General features: G+C 44.4%; 1 protein-coding gene across 1 annotated transcript in view; it reads right to left on the bottom strand.

Moving 5' to 3' along the window:
* LOC111158416 (MER proto-oncogene, tyrosine kinase) overlaps positions 1–20,757 on the bottom strand; it is a 111,421-nt gene extending 90,664 nt beyond the window's left edge. Inside the window, exon 1 of the mRNA XM_022520418.1 lies at positions 20,611–20,757. Coding sequence (XP_022376126.1) covers positions 20,611–20,671 — 61 coding nt within the window. The 5' untranslated portion in view covers positions 20,672–20,757. The remainder of the gene's footprint in view (positions 1–20,610) is intronic.
* Positions 20,758–22,801: the final 2,044 nt, after the last annotated feature.

Raw genomic sequence — 22,801 nt, 5'->3', positions numbered from 1 at the left:
GTTGCCCTCCCATAGGCTGGCCTGCTGGGATGCGTGAACAGTGGGTCTGGAAGGGGCAAACAGGGACCCCAGCACATCAAGCAAACTATTCAACCTCTCTGAGCCCCAGCTTGGAGGGTGTAGAGGAGCTCAGACCTCTCGGCAACAATGCTGATACCCAGGATCCCTTCCCCACTCTCCCTGGTATTCCTTCTGGCTTAAGAAAAAAAGCAGAGCCCCGTCTGCACCCTTCCTTCTCGTGCACGCACTTCTGCAATGAAGTTCCAAGGGCCTCAAAGGCCTTTAAGCAGCTCCTCGTGATCTCCTTTAGCCTGTACCCCACTTCCTGAATTGGGCGTTTAACTTTTTTTTGGTAGAAGTGCTTTGTAAATGAAGCTTCCCAAGCAGACGGCACCCCTCAAATCCTTTCTGCAGAGGAACACCAGTTCAACCAGAAAAGAGTTCCAGAATCTGACTATGACTCCTTATCATTGCCTTCTAACTCTCCAGCATGCCTTCCAAACTAGCAGAACATCGGAATCTCCACAGCAGGTTTTAAAGTTCTGATGCCTGCTTTTCCTCCAGAGCTTGAGTTTAATGGTCAGGGGTACAAATCAGGTATCCGGACTTAAAAAAAAAAACATATCTTCTAGTGATTCTAATGTGTAGCCCCGGTCAGACCCCCCCTGCTCTAAGGGAATGGATCCAGTAGCCCAAATCACCTTGGGGAAACGGGCCCTTAAGGGTTCCACCTGAGAACCCCACCCAGAAGGCTCAGGTTTTAATGCCTGTGGTTGGGGAGCATGGTACCTAGAACTCTGGAGTCAAAGAAGCAATGTTTAGCCCCACCCAGCTCAGCCACTCAGAGACCAGATGACCTTGTGCAAGTCACTTGTCCAAGTGAGATTCAGTCTCCTCATCTTTAACACCTCCTTCTGAAAGAATAGCAGAATACTGCACATAAAATTCCGTGCAGTGCCTGGCACACACAGACATGCAATAAATGGCAGTTAAGATTTTCTTTTTTTTAAGATTTTATTTATTAATCTGAGAGAGAGAGAGAGAGAGTACGACGAGCAGGGAGAAGAGCACAGAGAGAGAGCAGAGGGAGAGGGAGAAGCAAACTCCCTGTTGGGCAGGAAGCCCGACATGGGGCTCAATCCCAGGACCCTGAGATCACGACCTGAGCTGAAGGCAGATGCTGAGCCACCAGCTCACCCCCAGTTAAGACTTTCATAACATGAAACAAATGATCTGTCATTTCGAAGGTGCAACTAGTCATGTCTGAACCATCAATGCTGAACATATGGGACCAGTTAGCTAACTTAGACCATTCAACCTCTCGCAGGGAAATATGAAGATATGTTTACTTAACTGAGGGTTTTCCTTCTCCTTCCCCTTGGGCAGCACAACAAGTGTCACAGAAGACTGAAGGAACACTTTCTGGCCAAAGTGGTGAAGCAGTTTGTCCCCCGGGGTATCTGAGGTTGGTTCTCCCCAAGGGCCAGATGTGGTGGCTTTTAGGAGATCTAGCAGAGACTCTCAGGCTCCTAAATTCCTCCACCACGCCACTCCCAACATACACTCTCCAGCCCAACAATACCTTAATGCCTAGTAGTAAAAAGCCATTTTCAGGGCGCCTGGGTGGCTTAGTCAGTTGAGTGTCAGACTCTTGATTTTGGCTAGGGTCATGATCTTGGGACCATGGGTGTTGGACTCTGCAGAAGCATGGGAGTCTCCTTGGGATTCTCTCTCTCCCTCTGTCCCTCCTGCTCACAGGCACGTACACACACACACTCTCTCAAATAAATAAAATCTTAAAAAGAAAATAAAAAACCATTCTTTAAAAAAAAATTATTTCCTTTTAAAATGTGACTTTCTGGGCGCCTGGGTGGCTCAGTAGGTTAAAGCCTCTGCCTTTGGCTCGGGTCATGATCCCAGGGTTCTGGGATCGAGCCCCGCATGGGCTCTCTGCTCAGCAGGGAGCCTGCTTCCCCCTCTCTCTCTGCCTGCCTCTCTGCCTACTTGTGATCTCTCTCTCTGTCAAATTAAAAAAAAAAAAAAAAAAAAAAACTTTAAAATGTGACTTTCTGGAACACCAAACAAGTTTGTCAAAGAGAACTCTGTCCAAAACAGATATACTTTTCCTTACTCCTCCAACTAAGTACACATAAAAACATCAGAAACAAACATTAAACAAACAAACAACAGCAACAACAACTACTACTCTGAAAAGTGGAGAGAAGGCAGATGACCCCAGCCAGGACTTCAGGATGCTAGCCCACCATGATGATAAATTCTCTGGGTTTCCCTCTGGCTCCATATGTCTCCATTTGGAAATGTTATCAGGCAAAGAACATCACCACCAACCAACCAACCAAACAAAAGCAAAACCCTCAAAAAGCCTTTTTTCCTGAGTCAAAAGACCAGGAAAGGGAGAGCCTATCCATACAGAAGATTTTTTAGAAAATAAACTGTTCTCCTGGGTGCCTCAATCGGTTAAGTGTCTGCCTTCAGCTCAGGTCATATTCCCAGCGTCCTGGGAATAAGTCCCACATTGGGTTCCACATTCAGTGGGGTGCCTGCTTCTCCCTGTGCCCCTCCCCCTGCTCATGTGCACTCTCTCACTCTCAAATAAATAAATAAAATATTTTTTAAAAAATTGTTCTCTTCCAGGTAAACCACCCAGAAAAACCTATGGTCCCATCCCCACCCATGCTATCAAAGGTTAGGTGGAGAGCCTAGACTTCTACTCCCACCAGGCATTAATGAGGCATCCCTCCCCATCCCCATTAAGGTGGCAGCAGAGAAGGCCTAGTAGATAATCAGGGCTTTCACTGCTGCCAGCGAGGCCATCCCTCTTCTTCCCCTAGTGTCAGTGGAGGTAAGGTGGGGCACAGTCAGGAAGTACTAAGGCACCACATCCCCTCCCAGACAGGAGGTGTCAGTGGAAACCTAACGGGCAGCCAGAACTCCCATCCCACCTCTGACCAGCAGTAACTTACACTCAGATGCCAGTGCAGGCTGAACAGAAAACCTAGAATTCTACCTCCAGCAGGCAGTGAAGAGGCAGCATACCTCTTCGCCAGCCAGAGCAGCTGAGAGGAAACCCAGTGTAACAAAAGATAAAAGTAAGAGCCAGAGTCTCATAATATAACACCCCTAAATGTCTAGGTTTCAATAAAACATTCAATCTCAAACGGAAATACCAACGGCAAGGTGACAGAATTATCTGAAAGGTTTTATTATTTTTTTAGAAGATTTTATTTATTTATTTGACAGAGAGAGATACAGGGAGAGAGGGAACACAAGGAGGGGAAGCGGGACTGGGAGGAGCAGGCTTCCCGCTCGATCCCAGCTTGATCCCAATCGCTGGATCCCAATGACCTGAGGGGAAGGCAAACACTTAACCACTGAGCCACCCAGGCGCCCTAAAAAAGGAATCATGAAAATACTTCAATGAGCAAGTATGAACAAGAAACATACGAAAATAGAAGCCTTGACAAGGAAATAAAGTCACAATGAAGAAATAAAAGATATATGTTTTTAAAAATGTAACTTTTTGAACTGAAAAATACAACAACCAAAATTAGAAACTCAATGAGTGGTCTCAATAACGGAAGGGAGGGGCAGATGAAAGAATCAGTGAACTGGGGCACCAGGGTGGCTCAGTGGGTTACACCTTTGCCTTGGCTCAGGTCATGATCTTGGGGATCCTGGGATCGACCCCCGCATCAGGCTCTCTGCTCAGGGGGGAGCCTGCTTCCCCCTCCCTCTCTGCCTGCTTCTCTGCCTGCTTTTGATCTCTCTCAATCAAATAAATAAATAAATAAAATCTTAAAAAAAAAAAAGAATCAGTGAACTGGAAGACAGAACCATAGAAAATTATCTAATCTGAACAATAGAAAGAAATGAGACTGGGGAAAAAAATGAACTGAGACTCTGGAACCCACAGGACTATTACAAAAGATCTCACATTTGTATTATCAGAGTCCTGGAAGGAGTGGAGAAAGAAGAGAGCAAGAATGAAAAAGAACTTGAAGAAATAATGCTAAAAGCTTCCTAAACCTTACAAAAAAATATAAACCTACAAAATCAAACATCTGAGTGAAACTAACATAGAATAAACCCAAAAAATATCCACACTAAGATACATCATAGTCAAACTTCTGAATAGTAAAGACAAAGAGAACTTTTTCAAAGCATTGAGATAGACAGATGGTGTCTCTCCTATAGGGGAAACACAATTCAACTGGCAGTATAATTCATATAAGGAACCACTGAGGACAAAAGGAAGTGGCACATTTCATAAGTGCTGAAAGGAAAGAACTGTCAACTCAGAATTTTTCAGAAATGAAGAGGAAACCAAAATATTCCAGATGAAGGAAAACTAAGAATTTGTCATCAGCAGACCTACTCTTAAAAAATAGCTAGAGGAAATTCTCTAAACAGAAAGAAAACAATAAAAGAAGGAAACCTGAATCACAGGAAGCAAGGAAAAAACAGAAAGCAAAAATATTGGTCAATACAATAGACTTTCCTCTTCTTGAGTTTTCTAAATTATGCCTGATGGTTGAAGAATAATTGTAACACCATCTGATATAGTTCTATATATGAGGAAGAAATATAGTTAAGATAATTATGTTTTAAATGGGGAAATAAAGGAACTTAAAAGGAGGTAGGGATTTTATAATTACCTTGAACTGATGAAAGAGCAATGCCTAATATATAATTACATTAAATGTAAATGATCTAAGTATATTAAAATACCAAGATTGGCACAGCAGATTAAAAAACCTTAACCAGCTATCTGTTGTTTATAAGAAATTCACAGCAAATATAATGATACAGGCAAGTTGAACACAAAGATAGAAAAAAATGTACCATGCAACTATTAATCAAAAGAAAGAAGGATAGCTACATTGATATCAGATAAAGTAGATTTCAAAGCAGAGAAAATTACCAGACAGAAAGGCAAATTATATAATGATAAAGACTCAATCTACCAAGAAGATATAGAAGTCATAAAGGAGTGTGTACCAAACAAAGCAAAATAAGTGAAACAAAAACTGATACAACTGAAAGGAGAAAAAGCAAATTAACAATTGTAGTTGGAGACTTCACCATCTCTCTCTCTCTCTCTCAAGAACTGATCAAAGAGGGGCACCTTGGTGGCTCAGTTGTTAAGCAACTGCCTTCACTCAGGTCATGATCCCTGCTCAGTGGGGAGTCTGCTTCTCCTTCTCCCATTTCTGCTTATGTTCCCTCTCTTGCTGTCTCTCTCTGTCAAATAAATAAATAAAATCTTAAAAAATAAAAGATCAAAAAACTGAACAAAGAACAAGGCAGAAAATAAGCAAGACTATAGAAGAACTGGATGACATTGCCAATGGAAAGAATCTAGTCTCTACATTTACAGAACATTCCATCCAACAACAGCAGAATCCACATTCTTTCCAAATGACGATGGGACATAAACCAAGATAAACCATATCCTGTGCCATAAAGCAAATCTCAAGAAATGTAAAAGAATTAAAATCATACAGTTTGTGTCTCTGACCACAGTGGAAATAATTAGAAATAACAGAAAGGTAATAGGAAATTTTTCAAATACTTGCAAACTAAACTTCCATATAATCTATGGATCAAAGAGGGTATCTCAAGGGAAATACGAAAATAGACTGAACTGAATAAAAATAAAGATAAAACATACCAAAATTTGTGGGATACAACATAGTGCCAAGGGCAAATTTATTCAGTAATCTAACCTCAGAACACAGAAAAAGAAGAGCAAAACAAAAAATAATGTACTTATAGGAAATGAAATTGAAAAAAGAAAAGCATTAGAGAAAAATCAATGAAACGAAGAACTGGTTGTTTGAAAATAACCACTGAAACTGACAGATCTCTAGCAAGACTACAAAGAAAAAGAGAGGACACAAATTACTACTATCAGGAATGAAACAAGGAAAATTACTATTCATTGTACAGACATCGAAAGATTAATAATTAAATACTAGGAAGAACTCTCACACAAATCTGACAACATAGAGGAAATGGACTAATTCCACAAAAGACACAAACTACTATAACTCACCCAATATGAAACAGATAATCTGAATATCCCTGTAACTACAAAGGACATTAAAGTCATCATCTAGAAAACTTGCCAAAAAATAAATTTCCAGGCCAAAATGGTTTCACTGGATAATTATACCAAATGCTTAAAGAAGAATTAGCACACAGTCTATATAATATTTTCCAGAAAATATGAGAGGACAAAAGCCAATATATTTTATGAAGCTGGTGTCTTGATACCAAAACTAGACACAGTACAGAAAAAAAGTACAGATCAACATCCTTGAATATAGATGCAAAAACTTCTCAATAAAATATCAGGAAATAGAATTCAACAACATATAAAGAGAATTATATACCAAGATCAAGTGGAATTTATTCCATGGATAGAAAGTTGGTTCAGTATATGAAATCAATGAAAATCAATCAATATCATCCACCACATTAATAGGTTAAAGAAGAAAATCACATAATCATACCAATCATTTAACAAAGTCCCACAACCATTCAATACCCATTCACAGTTTTTAAGAAAATAGAGACAGAAAACTTGCTGAACTTGATAAAGAGCATCAACAAAAACCCAATGGCTGTCATTTTACTTTATGGTGAAAAACTTCATTCTTTTCCTCTTAGATTAGAAACAAAGCAAAACTTCTGCTTACTCCATTTTTTGTTTGTTTGTTTTCAAGTAGACTCCATGCCCAGCATGGAGCCCAACAAAGGGCTTGAACTCATGACCCTGAGATCGAGTCAGATGCTTAACTGACTGAGCCACCCAGGTGCCCCTGCATTCCCCATTCTTAGTCAACATAGTGCTGAAAGTTCTAACCAAGGCAGTAAAGCAAAAAAAAAAATAAAAAGCATCAGAATGAAAAGATCAGAAAGGAAGAAATAAAATAGTCACTATTTTGCAGATATGATTGTCTACATAGCAAATCTCACAGAATCACAAAAAAATGTCCTTAGGCCTAATAACTGATTTCATCAAGGTCATAGGATACAAGATAAATATACAAAAGTTATTTTACTTCTATATACTAAGTAATGAACACACAGACATCAAAATTATATAGTACCATTTATAATTACTCCCAAATGATGAAATACTTAGGTATAAATCTAACAAAGCACATTGAGAACTCACATCCTGAAAACTACAAAGCACTGATAGGAGAAATGAAAAAAAAGTTCTAAATAAATGGAGAGACACACTGGGCTCATAAATTGGAAGTCTTAACAAAGTAAAGATACGAATTCTCCTCAAGGTAATGCACAGATTGTGGTATAATAAAAATACATTTATCTGGGGCGCCTGGGTGGCTCAGTGGGTTAAGCCGCTGCCTTCGGCTCAGGTCATGATCTCAGGGTCCTAGGATCGAGTCCCGCATCGGGCTCTCTGCTCAGCAGGGAGCCTGCTTCCCTCTCTCTCTCTGCCTGCCTCTCTGTCTACTTGTGATCTCTCTCTGTCAAATAAATAAATAAAATCTTTAAAAAAAAATACATTTATCTGGTGCTTGTCCCCAGTTTCTGGCACAGAGCTCCTAAAATCCCTAGAATTTACTGAGTGATAGAAATATCTTTTGTTATATATAAAGAACACATCTGAGTTCATGCTAATGAGGTGACTTAGGGTGGGGCCCCTAGATTGCTTCGGGATAGGAGCTGGTCATCAGAAAAACATGGGATTAGAGGGTTAGAATATTCTGCCCCACACCCAACCTCAAGGTTGGAAAAAGGGGCTGGAAATTGAGTTTAGTCACTAATGGCCGATGATTTAAACAATCACGCTCATGTAATGGAACTCCATGTCAAACTCCTAAAACAACAAGGCTTGGGGAACTTCTGAGTTAGTGAACACATCAACGTGCTGGGAGGGAGGTACACCCAGAGAAGGCATGGAAGCTCGGAACCTCTTCCCCTACAGGTTGCCCAATATATCTCTTCCATTTGGCTATTCCTGAATTGTATCATTTCTAATAAAGCTGTAATTATAAGAACAGTGCTTTTCTGAGTTCTGTAGGTCCATCTAGTGTATTACCAAATGGGAAAGGATGGCATGGGCACCCCTGAATTTGTATCAGCTGGGCAGAAGGTAGGTAGCCTAGTTCCTCTGAGCTGGTGTCTTAAGTGGAAGGCAGTCCTATGAGATTGAGCCTCTAACCTGTGAGGTCTAGGCTAACTCTAGGTAGGTAGTGTCAGAACTGAACTGAACTATAGGGCATCCAGTTGAGGTCAGAGAACTGGAGAATTTGTTGTTCAATCTACATATTTGATGTCAGAAAAAAAAGCACATAAAGATTTAACACAACTCTTAAGATGCCAGGAAGATTTTTTTTTTTTTTTTGGTAGATAAAAACAATGTACTTCTAAAATTTGTGTGGAAAAGTAAAGTATCTAGAATAGCTAAAATGGTTTTGAAAAAGAAGAATAAAATGAGAGGAATCAGTCTCCCCAATTTCAAAACTTATTACATAGCTGTAATAATCAAACTGGATAGTAATAGCAGAGGTACAGACACATGGATCAATGGAACACAAGAAAACCAGAAACAGACCCACATAAATTCATCCAACTGCTTTTTTAAAATCTTTTTTTAAAAAAGATTTTATTTATTTATTTGACAGAGGGATCACACACAAGTAGGCAGAGAGGCAGACAGAGAGAGAGGGGGAAGCAGGCTCCCCGCTGAGCAGAGAGCCCAATACGGGGCTTGATCCCAGGACCCTGAGATCATGACCTGAGCGGAAGGCAGAGGCTTTAACCCACTGAGCCACCCAGGTGCCCCTATCCAACTGCTTTTTGGCAAAGGTCGGAAGCAATTCAATGGAGGAAAGATAGCTTTTTAAACAAATGATGCTGGAGCAGGCAGATATCCATAGGCAAAAAAAAATTAAACTTGACCTAAGTCTTACAGTTTATTCAAAATGAACTATAATATCTAATACATGAGATAGAAATGTAAAACGTAAAACTTTTAGAAAAAAAATAAAGGAGAATATCTTTAGGATCTAGAGCTAGGCAAAGAGTCTTATACTTGCCACCAAAGTATGATACATAAAAAGAAAATGTAGGGGCGCCTGGGTGACTCTGGGGGTTAAAGCCTCTGCCTTTGGCTCGGGTCATGATCCCAGGGTCCTGGGATCGAGCCCCACATGGGGGGGGGGTCTCTGCTCAGCGGGGAGCCTGCTTCCCACTCTCTCTCTGCCTGTCTCTCTGCCTACTTGTGATCTCTGTCAAATAAATAAATTTTTTTAAAAATCTTTAAAAAAAAAGCAATAGATTGAATTTCATCAAAACTAAAAATGTCTGCTCTGCAAAAGACCCCATTAAGAAAAAACAAAAATAAAAACAAAACCAACAACTACAGACATGGAGAAATTATTTGCAAACCACCTATCTGACAAAGCACTAGTATCTAGATTATTAAAGAACCCTCCAAACTCAATAAGAAACAAACAAATCCAATTAGAAGAGGGCAAAGCCATGAAGAAGGCTGTGGTCAAAGAGTATATATGGATGACAAATATGCTCATGAGAATGGGTTCAACATCGTAAACCATTAGGGAAATTCAAAATAAGACCACAGTGTGGTATTACTTCATACCTGTCGGGATGGCTAAAATTAAAAACGGTGACATCACCAAATGCTATCGAGAATGTGTAATTTCAAGGGCCTATAAAAGTAGAAAGGGAGGCAGAAGACTTGGGGTCAGTGTTGCAATGCCAGAAGGGCACAACCCATGCTTGCTGGCTTTGAAGATGGAGGAAGGGGCCAGGAGCAAAGGACTATGGGTGGGCCCTGGAAGTTAGAAAAGGCAAGGACACAGCCTTTCCCTACAGATTCCAGAAAGGAAGGACGTCCTGCTGTCCGCCTGATGTTAGTGCCAGTGAGATTCATGTCAGACTTCTGACTTACTGAACTGTAAGATATGATATTTTGTTGTTTCGAGCAGCTAAGTTTGTGGTAATTTGTCATGGCAGCAAAATAAAGCTAATACAGTCTGATTCCATTTTTGTGGCATTTCTGAAATGACAAAGTTACAGAAATGGAAAACCGATCATTAACTGCCAGGGGTTAAGGAGGTGAGAGGGCAGAGGGCTACGGGTAGGCTCTAAGAGGGCACCACGGGGGTTTCTGCGCTGGTGGAGTGAATCCATGTCAGTTTCTGGCCTGTGATACTGTTAGTTTCCTAAGATGCTACCCTTTGGCAGAAACTAGGTAAAGGGTACGTGGGAGCTTCTGCATATTATTTCTTATTAGAAACAGCATGAGAATCTAAAGTTATCCCAAAAATTTAATTTAAAAAATCCAACTATGTTTAGTATCTTCTATTGGGGAAGAGGGAAAAGCTGTAGCACCTGTTTTATCTCCAGTCACTCACACTCTGCCAGTCTTTTCACCTACACGATCCTCTCTGATCCCCGGCAGGGACTACCACTGCCCCCAGTTTGTTGCGAGTAGCCTGAAGCTCACAGGTGCTAAGCAGCTTGTGCAGATCATCACAGGTGGGAAGGAGTGAAGGGACTTCTCCCGGTCCCACCCACCCTCGCTTCACCAGCCGCATTCAGGCTCCAGCTCCCAAGCCCCTACTTGTGGTTGGTTCTGAGGGCTAGACAGAACGGGGCTCCGGTGTGCCTGGTGCAGGCAAGGGCAGGGGTGGGGTGATGGGCGGTGAGCCTGGAAGACCAGTGGGTGCTGCTAAGATGGTCTCAGCCTGCTTTGCAACCCAGCTACAACCAGCCCTGAGCAGCATTACCACACCTATCTGGAATTATTCTTGCGGTATTGAAGAAATGCCTCAGTTGAGATCTTACACAGCAATAACCTACCTGTAAGATGTGCAGAAGAAAGGTTTTTCTCTACTCTAATAACAATTTGGCAATATACGATGAGAATACATATTCCTCTTACCTACAACCTACAACCCACAACTCAGCATTTCCACCGCTAAGGACTCACACATGTTCATGGTAAGACACACACACACAAGGTTACGGCTATCTTAACTTGGGTAGTGGTTTTGACACATATTTGTCAGAACTCATCAAACTCAACACTTATAATCTGTGCCTTTTATTACAGCAAATTAAACCTCTCTAAGGAAAAGATTAAAAACAAGAATGCTCATGGCACTGATGTGGGGAACAGAGGCCAAAGAAAAAATTAAATGTCCTTACTACTTACAGCCCATTTACAAGTCCTTAAAACAGGCAGAGTGACTTTCCTCTGGGAGCTCAGCCTTGATGTTGACACTTGGCTAAGGTTAAAAGGCAATCTCAGCCTGACCCCCCCAGGATCCTGTGAGTCTACTTTAAACAAATGGAAATTCCTTTGGAAACTTCTTCTTCTCTACCCCAAGATATACGTTGGCAGTCATCCCACAAGCCTACAACCCACTGATACACATCTGAAGGGTCTCATGACTGAGGTTTTTACTAAACAGAAATAAAAGACCTTTTCCTAACAGTAATGAGCCCCCTCAGGGTCCTGGAAACCTTGTTCCCAAAACCTGGGAAGCTTGTATTGTCCCTAACCCCCTCCCAATTTGAAAGTATAGAATGGATCACTCCTCAGGACCTCAGTGCAACTCTTCTTGCCCAGGGACCCTGTCCCTGTGCTTTACTAAGACCAGTTTTGCACCGAAGACATCTCAAGAATGCTTTCTCTACTGTCTGCTCTGAACCCCATTTCCACACCAGCAACATTGCTTGTAACAGAAAAATGTAGAAAAGTCTAAATGCCCAATAGAAGGAGCCCAGATAAATAAACTACGGTGTATCCACATAGTCGCCTTATGAAGATAAGTATACCAGGGCACTGTTCAACCTAGATGAGTCTAGGAAACTTAACACAGAATGAGAAAGCAAGCTGCAAGAAAGCACACTATTCATATAAAATTTTATCACAAGTGCATAGCAACAGCTGCTGGTGTCCTATTCAATGCTCAGTCTTCCTCTTCCTACAAATGGGACCTGATCTCATTCAGGGAGCCACTTCCTAACACGCCTGATTTGTCACTCTTCTTTGCAGCTTGGCACAGCCAAGGAAACTCAAGCAGAAGTGAGTTGGGGCTTTGCATAAAGCTATCACCTTCTTATGGCCTAAAAAGAGCAGACTCAGCTGGTATGAAACTGGCTGTATAATGTCCTTCCCAATTCCTTCTTCTTGGAATGCAAATGAAATGCCCAGAGATGCAGCATCCATTTGGAGGCCATAAGCTCTAAAACGAAAAACACGTAGTATGTCATCATACTACAGATGACAGAATAAAGAGCCAGGAAGAGCCAGGCCCCTGACCACATCATGGGGCCTCTGTCCCAACCCCAGCCTACCTACCCTCAGACTGCCCGTTAGAGGAGAGAAATTACCTTCCTTTTGGCCGAGCCACTGAAGTGAAGTTTTCTGTTACATGCAACCAAAAGTAGACCCTACCTGCCACGGTGTCAAACAACACTGTGAAGTGTCACCAATACAATTAGGCGTTGTCAAAGGGTAGAGAGATGCGTGAGAATTAAAACACCTAGCGTTGGGGGAGTGACTTTCTCTGGAGGAGGTGAGACAAGGCGAGGAGACTGGAGTGGGGAGCAATGGGGGACCTCAATGGGAGAAGGTGTGAGGCATCCCAGTCCTCCTCAAGAGTCAGATGCATTGCATTGGTGGGGTGTCACCAGAAGTGAGCTCAGAATGGCTTGGACTCCTGGTGGTTAGGGCTGTACCCTAAAGACGGAGTCCATATGCCCTGGGTGGGGCTTGGGTTTCTGTATTTTGAAACAGCTTCCTAGGGGTTTGTCCTTGTTGTCCTAGCCAATATGCTTACGAGCTTTACATCCTACAATTCACATTATAAAATACTTATTTAATTTCCAAATATAAAATTATATTGATACTAAATGAACAGACTTTATAAAAAAAATTTTTATTAACATATAATGTATTATTAGCCCCAGGGGTACAGGTCTGTGAATCGTCAGGCTTACACACTTCACAGCACTCACCATAGCACATACCTTCCCCAGTGTCCATAATCCAACCACCCTCTCCCTACCCTCCTCCCGTCAGCAACCTTCAGTTTGTTTTGTGAGATTAAAAGTCTCTTATGCTTTGTCATGAACAGACTTTTTAAAATGATGTAATTCCCCCCTGGACCCTGGGGATTCTGCTGTGCACCATGGAGACATGCCCTACTCTGATCAGCCCTTCTAGAAAGACTGTATAACCATCCCCATGTCTTCCAGAATCCAAGAGTCCATACTCCCTGCTGATTTGATCATAAGAAGCCATAACTTGTTTGGGCAGGTCCAGTATTCTCAGAAATACACATCTGCGTAGCTGGAGGGGCTACCTGATGGGGGCACAGACAGCTCAGTCGTCAGGGAATGGCAGCCGCCCACAGGACAGAACCCACTGGTATGAGTCATTTTTAAAAAAGACTCTGTGTTGCCTCTGGTGCCATTTCTAGGCTGATGTCTGAGGACACACAGCCAGAGTCAGGCACCGGGCTGGGAGGTTCATTCACCCTCCTGCTAAGACACTGCGTCGGGAACCACACAGAGAACGTGTCCCCACCCCACCTCATCTCTTCAGACAGAATCTGTTTTCTGCCCAGAAGGGGAGCCAGAATCACCCATCTGCCCTTCCATTTGAAAGGTGGGGATGTGGAGTTTCCAAAAGGGGGCGCACCATACCCCAGATGTCCCTGCAAGTTAGTATCAAAACTGGGATGAGAACATCTCTCTCTAGATTCCCAGAGGTTATATTTTTCAATGAATGCTTTAGACGGAATGCTAAATCTAATGAGCTTCCTTTTTTCTTTGCCCCCAAACTTTCAAAGAGCATTGTTTTCATCAACAAATCTTCAGATCATGAGGCAGAATTGTAAAAAGGCTCAAGGGCGGGTTTCACTTCCTGTGTGGAGGCAGCCTGCCCTGTACTAGAGCCAGTGGAAAACCAACCCCCCAAACAGGCAGCACTCGGGAGCCCATGAATATTCATGACTTCACTGTGCATTCACTAAGTAGTGCGGGGACGGAAAACAACTTCCAGCAACTTGGAGTCCATGTTCTAATATTCTCCACTAAGACAGCTTGTTCTGACTTGTTTAAAAAAAAAAAAAAAAAAAAAAAAAGAAGATACCATTTTCAAAAACCATAATGAGGCCAGTCTACTCAGGAGCTAGAACAAGCCCTAAAGCTTAAAATAGCAAAACAATCGCTTCTCCAAGATAAACAAGGCTTTCCTTTGTGTGTCTAATGAGAGGCAAGACCACAGAGAAGGCAGATTCTAAGACGTTTACTGTCCCCGACCCTGAATGTTGAGGTAAATGGAGCTCCGCCACCCCTCCAAAAAAGCAGATTATACAAAAAGAGATCTGTCTGAGAGCATCTGCCTGATTGTCAAATGCCAACCTGAGACCTATGTCCTGAGGGCAAGCCCCCTTACCGAGTGAGCTAGGGCGGGATACCAATAGTGTGAAGATCAGATCTAGCTGGGGCCTTGGCTCACTCTACAGGCGCCAGACAGCACCTTTGAAGGAACCGACTGAGAAATATCCAGAAGACACAGTAATGACTGGGTACAAGGAGACACAGGAGTATAGAATTTGCTGTCATGAAAGTCTATAAATTGAGATGAAATGAAATGGGTTTCCCCCAAGCGTAAGTTTCTCCAACATTGTTAGTTTTTGGTGTAAAACTTCTGTAAGATTTTGGTCCAAACATAACATCAACATCTGTCCCCTCTCTCTCTTTCTCTCTCCCCAGCTGGTCCTCCCCAACCACCCCCAAGACGCATGGAAAATCCATTTTACCATTAAGTGAAAGAACTCTGTAGGTTTTTCTATGACATGTATAAGACATAATCACTCTTTCTCCATTTATCAATTTTTTAAAAAAGATTTTATTAATTTATTTGACAGAGAGAGAGACAGCATGCGCACGGGAGCACACAGGTAGGGGGCAGCAGAGGCAGAGGGAGAAGCGGGTTCCTCGTTGAGCAGAGAGCCCATGAGGAGCTCGATCCCATAACCCTGGGATCTTGACCTGAGCTGAAGGCAGCCACTTAACAAAAGGAGCTACCCAGGTGCCCCATTTATCACTCCGAAACACCAGAAACTTGGGGGGCCTGGGTGGCTCAGTCAGTTAAGCATCTGCCTTAGACTCAGGTGATCCCAGGGTCCTGGGATCGAGCCCCTCTGCATAGGGCTCTCTGCTCTGCAGGGAGTCTGCTTCTCCCATATTCTCTCTCTCTCTTTCTCCTCTCTTTCAAGAGCTCTATCACTCAAGTAAATAAATAAAACACCAGAAATAGTGCTTCCCTAGCAGGTCACAGCCACAGATCCTAATGGAATTCTCAACCCCGGCCAGGAGGCATTTTCAGCCCTCAGCTGGAGGCAGAAGGTCTAAAACACAGATGAAGAGACAGAGTAAGTGACAGAGTAAGTTACTTCCCAGTTGGGGGTCAGCACATGCCCAGAGTAGATGATGTGGAGAAGTCAGGGCTTCCCTCAGGGTACCTGGGTGCTGGCTCACACCTGCCACCAAACAGGAAGTGTCTGGGAGCCGGGAGTGCCTCGGGAGCTCCCGGCGGGTTCCCTGTGTTCACAGGGCCACCCACAGGCACACACATTCAGACCGTCCACAGTTAATCCAAGAGACAAAGCCTCATTTTGTATCCGGTGCAGCCAGAGGGCTTCACTGGGGAAACCTAGTTTCAGCTGATAAAAGGGAAAGGGATTATCTGGATACTTTACATTCAAAACCAAGAAAACCAAAACAAATGCCACAACAACAACAAACCACACCCACTCTGGAGTAGTGTTCTGTGGGAAAAGTTGAGCAGAATTGGACTGCATTTTTATACCTTCCTGAGAGGCACATGACAGGAAGCTATTCCCGTAGTATGTTAAGTCTGAAGTCAACAAGCGAAGGTAATGGGGTGAAGGGGGGTGAGGGGAGAGGTGGCAAGGCAGGCCCTGCCTCACCGGACAAGCCACAAGTGACAGGCGTTAGGTTTTGCAAGCAAGGACGAGGAACAAAGCCCTAAAACACAGCAATGAGGGGGTGGCCAATAGCTCTGTTCTCGTATTTCAGGCTGCAATTTAGGATACATTTCAGCGAGAAAAGAACCTTTCCCCCCAACACTTTTTTGTCTGGGAGAAACATTACCCCAAAGTTTGAGTTCAGAAGAATGGAGAACCAAAAGCAATGATGGCTAATATTTTTGGAGCATTTACCACGTGCCCTTAGCTCATTTCATCCTCCTGCCAGTTCTGTGACTAGTGAAGAGACCCACGGTACCAGAGAGGAAACTGAGGTTCCGAGCTACCCATGGCCCTCAGGGCTCCCCAAAGATCAGCCAGCAGGGTGGGACAAGGAGCCCGGCTTGCTGCCTACCCAGCCCCCACCCCACCTTAACATTTCCATCCCAGTCCCAAGAAACTCCTGTGGTGAACCTGCTTTTCCCCCATTTTTATAATCATTAACCTCCTGCTGAGATGCATACCAACCCAGAGCCACGCAGTTTGGGTAATATCAAACCAGTGACAATGGGCCAAAGGCAAGGCACTCAGGGTCACAACTAACAGGTATCAGGCAACCCACGTCTGGCAGGGAGCTGCTATCCTGTGTTAACATGAAAAATCAGCTTTAGACCTGTTTTTTTTCCCCTCTATCTGGAACAGTTAAGAAAATATAAAATGTCAATATTGTTTTATTGGGTTAGTACAGTCCAAAAATTGATCTTCTATCAATGCCCTAAGTTTCCTAGTGACAAAATCACTTTGGCATCACAGCAAATATAAGACTATTTTCTATCAACCAAGCCCCAAGCACAAGGGCATGGGAGCTGCAGCAATTCTGTGTCTGGGTGAGCCAGCAGGAGCAGTAAAGGGGGAGGGGCACATGGTGAGACCCAAAGGGGCCTGGCCCTCTGACACCAGCCAGATACTCACTGAGCATTTACGTGGGTGAAAGCACTGTGCCATCTCACTGTCAGGTATTGAAAAGTGTTCTTGGGAAATTAAATTCAATGGAGAGAGAGAGAGTAGGTGTGTGTTGTGTAACTCTGATTGGGGTGCGAGTGAGGGAAGGCCTCTTCTGGACATCTGAGCTGAAACCCAAGAAGAAGCCAGCATGCAGAGATCTTGGGGGAAAAGATTCCATTCAGAGGGAACTCCACTGCAAACGTGCTAGACAGATGCTTGTGGCTGGAGCAGTGTGAACATTAGAACAGGTGGAAATGGGGCAAAAAGAGTGGGAAGGCTCTTCACATCCCTGCAAACCCTGGGAGGAGTGGGAAGCTGCTGCAGAATTTTAAAGAAGGGGACAACACAAACACAACCCAACTCATCTCTCTAATTTCATTCTGGGTATTATGTAGGAAGCCGCGGTTACACACATGTGTTCATTTATAGGTAAGGGGAATCAATATCCTGGCTCAGCTTTTCTACCTGGTAACATGTTCCCAATTCAAGGGGAACTAAAGATTCAACCTGTTCATAACCAGCTCTGACTGGTAACTTACTGGCCCTGCTCCTTTGATTATCTGGAAATTATTTCTAAAAATAAAACTGAGAAGTTATTATTAATTTTAAACATATCTGTGTTCCAGTCATCACTTTCAAAAAGAGGATCAGAATGACCTCTTTAAAACTATTTATTTTTAAAATGTGTCCTGCTTACTTCTAAAAAGCATTTGAGCCCATTGTCATAAAGCTTGTAAGCAGCGGGAAGACTTAAAGTTCTCTGGGGGGAAAATACTTACAATACGTTGTAATATGGGTTCCTGCATCCCATAAGCTTGGGAGGGAAATGCTAATGTTGAAGGGTTTTAACCTTTAACTTTTAACCAATTTGTTCTAAGGACTGAGTTCAGCTGTAGGTACTGCTTCACGATGGGCTGAGTCCTTCACTTTTATCCACTTTTATATTTTTCTTCCTCTATCCTCTCCCTGGCCCTCTAGACAGCCAACCTTTGCCTGGTTTCCCTGCTCACGGGCTCCCCCATCCAGAGACTGAGCAGAAAGGACATACTGGGAAGTCTGATGACAATGGTTCAGCAGTTTCAGTTCTCTGTGTATGTGTTTTTCTTCATGGGATGGTGTTTGTGTGTATGCATCTGTGTGTGTGTTGGGGAGGGGGGAGTCCAGGGTTAAAGTGATATGTAAATTTTAATTATTTATCCATTCCCCTCCATTGCATATACACACATCCTTCACCTTGTCCGTCTTTCTCTCTCCCACTTCCGCTAAAATCTTAATTAAAACTGGACAAAGGGTCTAATTTCGATTTTTAGTCTCTACCCATAGCATTCTTACTTCTGTTCTAATTCTGCCACTGAGAATCCCAACCTTTGAGCTTTCACAAGGTAAGATATAACACTGTCAGACATCTCACTGATAAATTCAAGATAAAAACCAGAAGGTAGGGTGCCTGGGTGGCTTATTTGATTAAGGGGTGGACTCTCTATTTTGGCTCAGGTCATGATCTGATATGGACCCCTGCAACAGGGTGGACATGGAGTCTGCTTAAGATTCTCTCTCTTGGGCACCTGGGTGACCCAGTCAATTAAGCATCTCCCTTTAGCTCAGGTCAGAATCCCAAAGTCATAGGATTGAGCCCTGCATCAGCCTCCTTGCTCAGTGGGGAGTCTGCTTCTCCCTCTGCCTCTCTCCTTGCTCATGCTCTCTCACTCTTTCTCTCTCAAATAAACTTAAAAAAAAAAAAAATCTCTCTCCTCCCTCTGCCCCACCCCCCAGCTCTCTCTCTTTCTCTTATTTAAAAAAAAAAAAAAAAAAAAAGGCAAAAGGTAGAAGAACTGGAGAAAATTTTTATTTTTCCTGCTTGGTGGGTTCAGCAGACCTTTTAGGATTATCTGACTAAAGCTTATTGTCTGCTACAAAAGGTTTTTGATAATTGGTTTTTTAAAAATTTAGAGAAACACACCATTTTAAAATATCTTTTTTTTTTAAGATTTTATTTATTTTATTTGACAGACAGAGATCACAAGTAGGCAGAGAGGCAGGTAGAGAGAGAGAGGAGGAAGCAGGCTCCCCGCTGAGCAGAGAGCCCGATGTGGGGCTTGATCCCAGGACCCTGGGATCATGACCTGAGCGGAAGGCAGAGGCTTTAACCCACTGAGCCACCCAGGTGCCCCCATTTTAAAATATCTTATAAGCACCAAAACTTTCTCTTTTGTTGCTTTTCCCATAATTTTCACATTCACGATACCTCCAAGACTATTCATGGTCAGTCCTGAGTAGTAACAAAATAGAATAGATTTGCAGCAGATTATGAAAAATGGGATCTGGCAGAAATGCTGAAGAATTTTTTAGGGTTTGGTGGGGGTGGAGAATGGAATTGTTTTGGTTCTTTGATTGGTTTGGCTTTTGATGTTTGCTTCAAATTACTATGTGGCCCCAAATTATAAATTGCATATGTAATTTAATGTGTAACAAGAGGGTTCACTGCTTAAGAATTTTTTATTTGAGCAACTGAGTTTTCAAACGAAAATCTCAAAGAAAAACATTTAAGTAAATTGCTTAACTATAAATTGAACTTTCCAAGTATTCTTAAAAAATACTTTGACTGTTATTAGGTAAAAGCTATTCAGCCATGTTCATGGTCAAGAGACAAAAACCACATGATGCTGAATGGAAATAGAAAACTTTTAACTAAGAATGTGTTTATTCAAAATACCACCCCCCCCCCATTTCTTTTTTCTTTTTGGCAAAACCTGGTTAGGTTTCTCCCAGCTTCCTCAAGAAATGCATCAGCGATCAAACTTTTAACTTGTTACTTAGCCTCCAAACAGGTTGTTCATGCAGAATGGAACCCTCCTTACCTGGCCTCCACTTACCAATCTAGAACCTTATATTGGAATGTGACCGAATCGGGACAAACCTAGATGCTGTCCAAGCACATTAGAACCCTAACCCCTAAGTCCAGGGTACCCACACTCACAGGGTGTCCTTGCAAAGAGGTACTAACATTACCTATAAGGACCCAGTGGGAGCAGACTGGACCGCTGTTCCTCCCTGGCAGACTCCCGTCCTTGGTCGATCGCAGCACCGGGAATACGATCCCAACTTCCCCAAGCTGCTAGTCTCCCTCGGGAGATGGGGCCCGCGGCTCCCAGAACTACTGCCGGAGCCGCGGTCCAACCACGCAACGGTTTCTAGGGGAAAGTTTTCAGCGCATTCCCGACCAAATCTGCGACCAACATTCCCCTGGAGCGAAAACTTCGGGACCTGCAGCGGGTCGGGCCGAGCTCGATTTCCTCCTCTGCGGTAAAGGGGAGCCCTCGGTGCCCACCCCTACCTGACTCCACCGGGACGCGCACCCACGACCCATACTGGGTGCTCCGTTAGTGGGTTGCTGGGGTCCCTGCGCTCCACTCTCTGGCACTCCTGGGGCGTGCGGAGGTGTCTGCAAACTTGCGGAGCAGTCCGGCGCGTCCCCGTTGGCGCGCACCCTTCCCCGAGCTCCGAGGCGCCAGCCCCCGGCCCTCAGCGCCTGGCCCTGGGCCCCGCGCACTCGTCCCCGCGCACTCACCTCCGCTCCAGAACGCAGGGAGGAAGAACCACAGCAGTAGCGGCAGCAGGGCCCGCCCCATCCCGGGGCTGCACGTCTGGGAATTCTCTCCCAATCGAGGGACAGACAGACGTCCTAAACCTGGCCCGTCCCAGATCCAGCGCGCCACCAAAGAAGCCCAACGCCGCCGCCGGGACAACTAACCCCGAAGTGCCCGGCCGAGCCGCGGGCAGGAGGTGCCTAGGGCCGAAAGGGGCGGGCCGGGGGCCGAGTCCAAGCGGACCCGAGCCAGTTGGGGTGGGGAGGGGGCGGGAAGGAGGGCGGGCGGAGAGGCGGGCAGCCAAGGGGAAGGAAGGGGACCGGGCTGGACAGTAGGGGCGGGCAGGGGCGGGCCATGAGCCGAGCCTGGGCGGCCCGGGATGGGGGGCGGGAGTGGAGAGAAAGGGAGGGGACTGGAAAAGAGGGGAGGGGCGGCCGGAGGTGTGGAGGAGAAAGAGCCCAGGCCGCTGGGAGGGCCCGGAGCCCAACACTTGTGGATGGGAGAGAGAGAGCAAGAGGGGAATATGTTGGAGGGGAGTGGAAGGCTCCCGAGGCCTTAGCCAGACCCAAGAGGAGGGTGCAGCACCTTGGGGCCGCGGCGATCCCGCAGTCCAGACGTGCAAGACACAGAAGACCCTGGCGGCGACGTTCCCAGAGGCGAAGGCGACCGTGGCACCGCTTTCCACTGAGCGCCTCCCCCTGGGTACCTGGCCGGAGGTGTGAGACTCGGCCCTGGCGTCGAGGAGCGCACTGCCTCCGGGACGAATCCTTTACTGCGCCCCCGTGAGGAGTCAAAGAGAGATGAGGCTCAGGAAAGGAGATGAACATCAAGGGAAAAGCGCACAGCAGGAGTGGAAAAGCAGCTGGAAGCTATAAAGTGTGGAGGGACCAAGAGGGAAGCCGCAAAGAAAGTTCATTATAAAAGAGATCTAAGCCACTTTTACTAATAATTGCAACAGGAGCTTACATTTACATATTTTCTCTAAGGAATCATTTATAGGATTATCTTATTTTTAAAGATTTATTTATTTTTTTGAGAGAGGGCGAGGGGCAGCAGGAGCCAGAATAGAGAATCTTAAGCAGATTCAGAGCCTCATGGCTCCATCCCATGGCTCTGCTGAGATCACCACCCGAGCTGAAACCAAGAGTGGGAGGCTTAATTGTGCCACCCAGGTGCCCCAAGATTATTTTTGACAACGTTAGCCAGATTATTGTCATTTCTCTGTTCAAAACTCTACAGTGTTTCCTGCTTTTTTGCTGCGTAATGGCTGAAGGCTTACAAAGTCCTAGGGGATCTGGTCCCCTCTCCCCTCTGACCTCATCTCCTTGCTCCAGTTCTATTTATGCTGGTTTGCTGTCAAACAGTCCCTGAACCTTAGGCTGGCTGGCCTCTTTGGATAGATTTGGTTGTAAACAGACAACAAATCCAAATGGATTTAGGCAGGTGGTTATACTGACAGCAAAAGCAAAATCAGCATGGTATCAGCTCCTTGTGTCCCTACCCCATAGGAGGACACCAAAACAGAGGGGCCAGACGTACACACTCGAGCAGTGGGGGACTCTAGAGCAGCGGACTCTAAACTATTGCCAAGCGGTTATATGGACTTCCACTGGGGCCTGCAGTTGTATCCTTCACGGGAGGGGGAGGCATGGAGGGAAGAAGATGAAAAGTCCGGTGCTCAGCTAGAACTATGGAGAAGAAAGAAAAAAGGCTTGCCACAACGTCCCTGCCTTCCAAGAGCTGCTCACCAGACTTCCCTGCTCTTGTTCCAGGAGGAATCATACAACCATCTGTCAAGACTTGGGTAACACTACAGTCAAGCCCTGCCTACATGCCTATGTGGAAATATGCAGGGTCACCAGGGCATCTCAGCAGGATCGTTCTAGAATTTTCCTACTGTGGTTCATATACAGTAGACACTCTGCCAGCGCAGGGTATTACACCGACTGTTTGCTCAGAATGCTCTTCCTCCAGACTCACACCCTCTTGGTTAACTCTACTCCTTCAAGTTTGCTCAAACCTCTCTTTCTTGGTGAGGCCTACCTTGCATATAACATTCCAATATCTATTTCTATGTGACATATCACCTCAAAGATACTGGGGATAAAACAATAGCCATTATATTAGAGTCATGGATTCTGTGGGTCAGAGATTTGGACAGAGTACAGGGAA

This window comes from Enhydra lutris, unplaced genomic scaffold, assembly GCF_002288905.1.
Source record: "Enhydra lutris kenyoni isolate GAN:26980312 unplaced genomic scaffold, ASM228890v2 scaffoldscaffold59, whole genome shotgun sequence".
Taxonomy (NCBI): domain Eukaryota; kingdom Metazoa; phylum Chordata; class Mammalia; order Carnivora; family Mustelidae; genus Enhydra; species Enhydra lutris.
The sequence above is the reverse complement of the archived record's forward strand: the minus strand, read 5'-3'. Positions and strand labels throughout refer to the sequence as shown.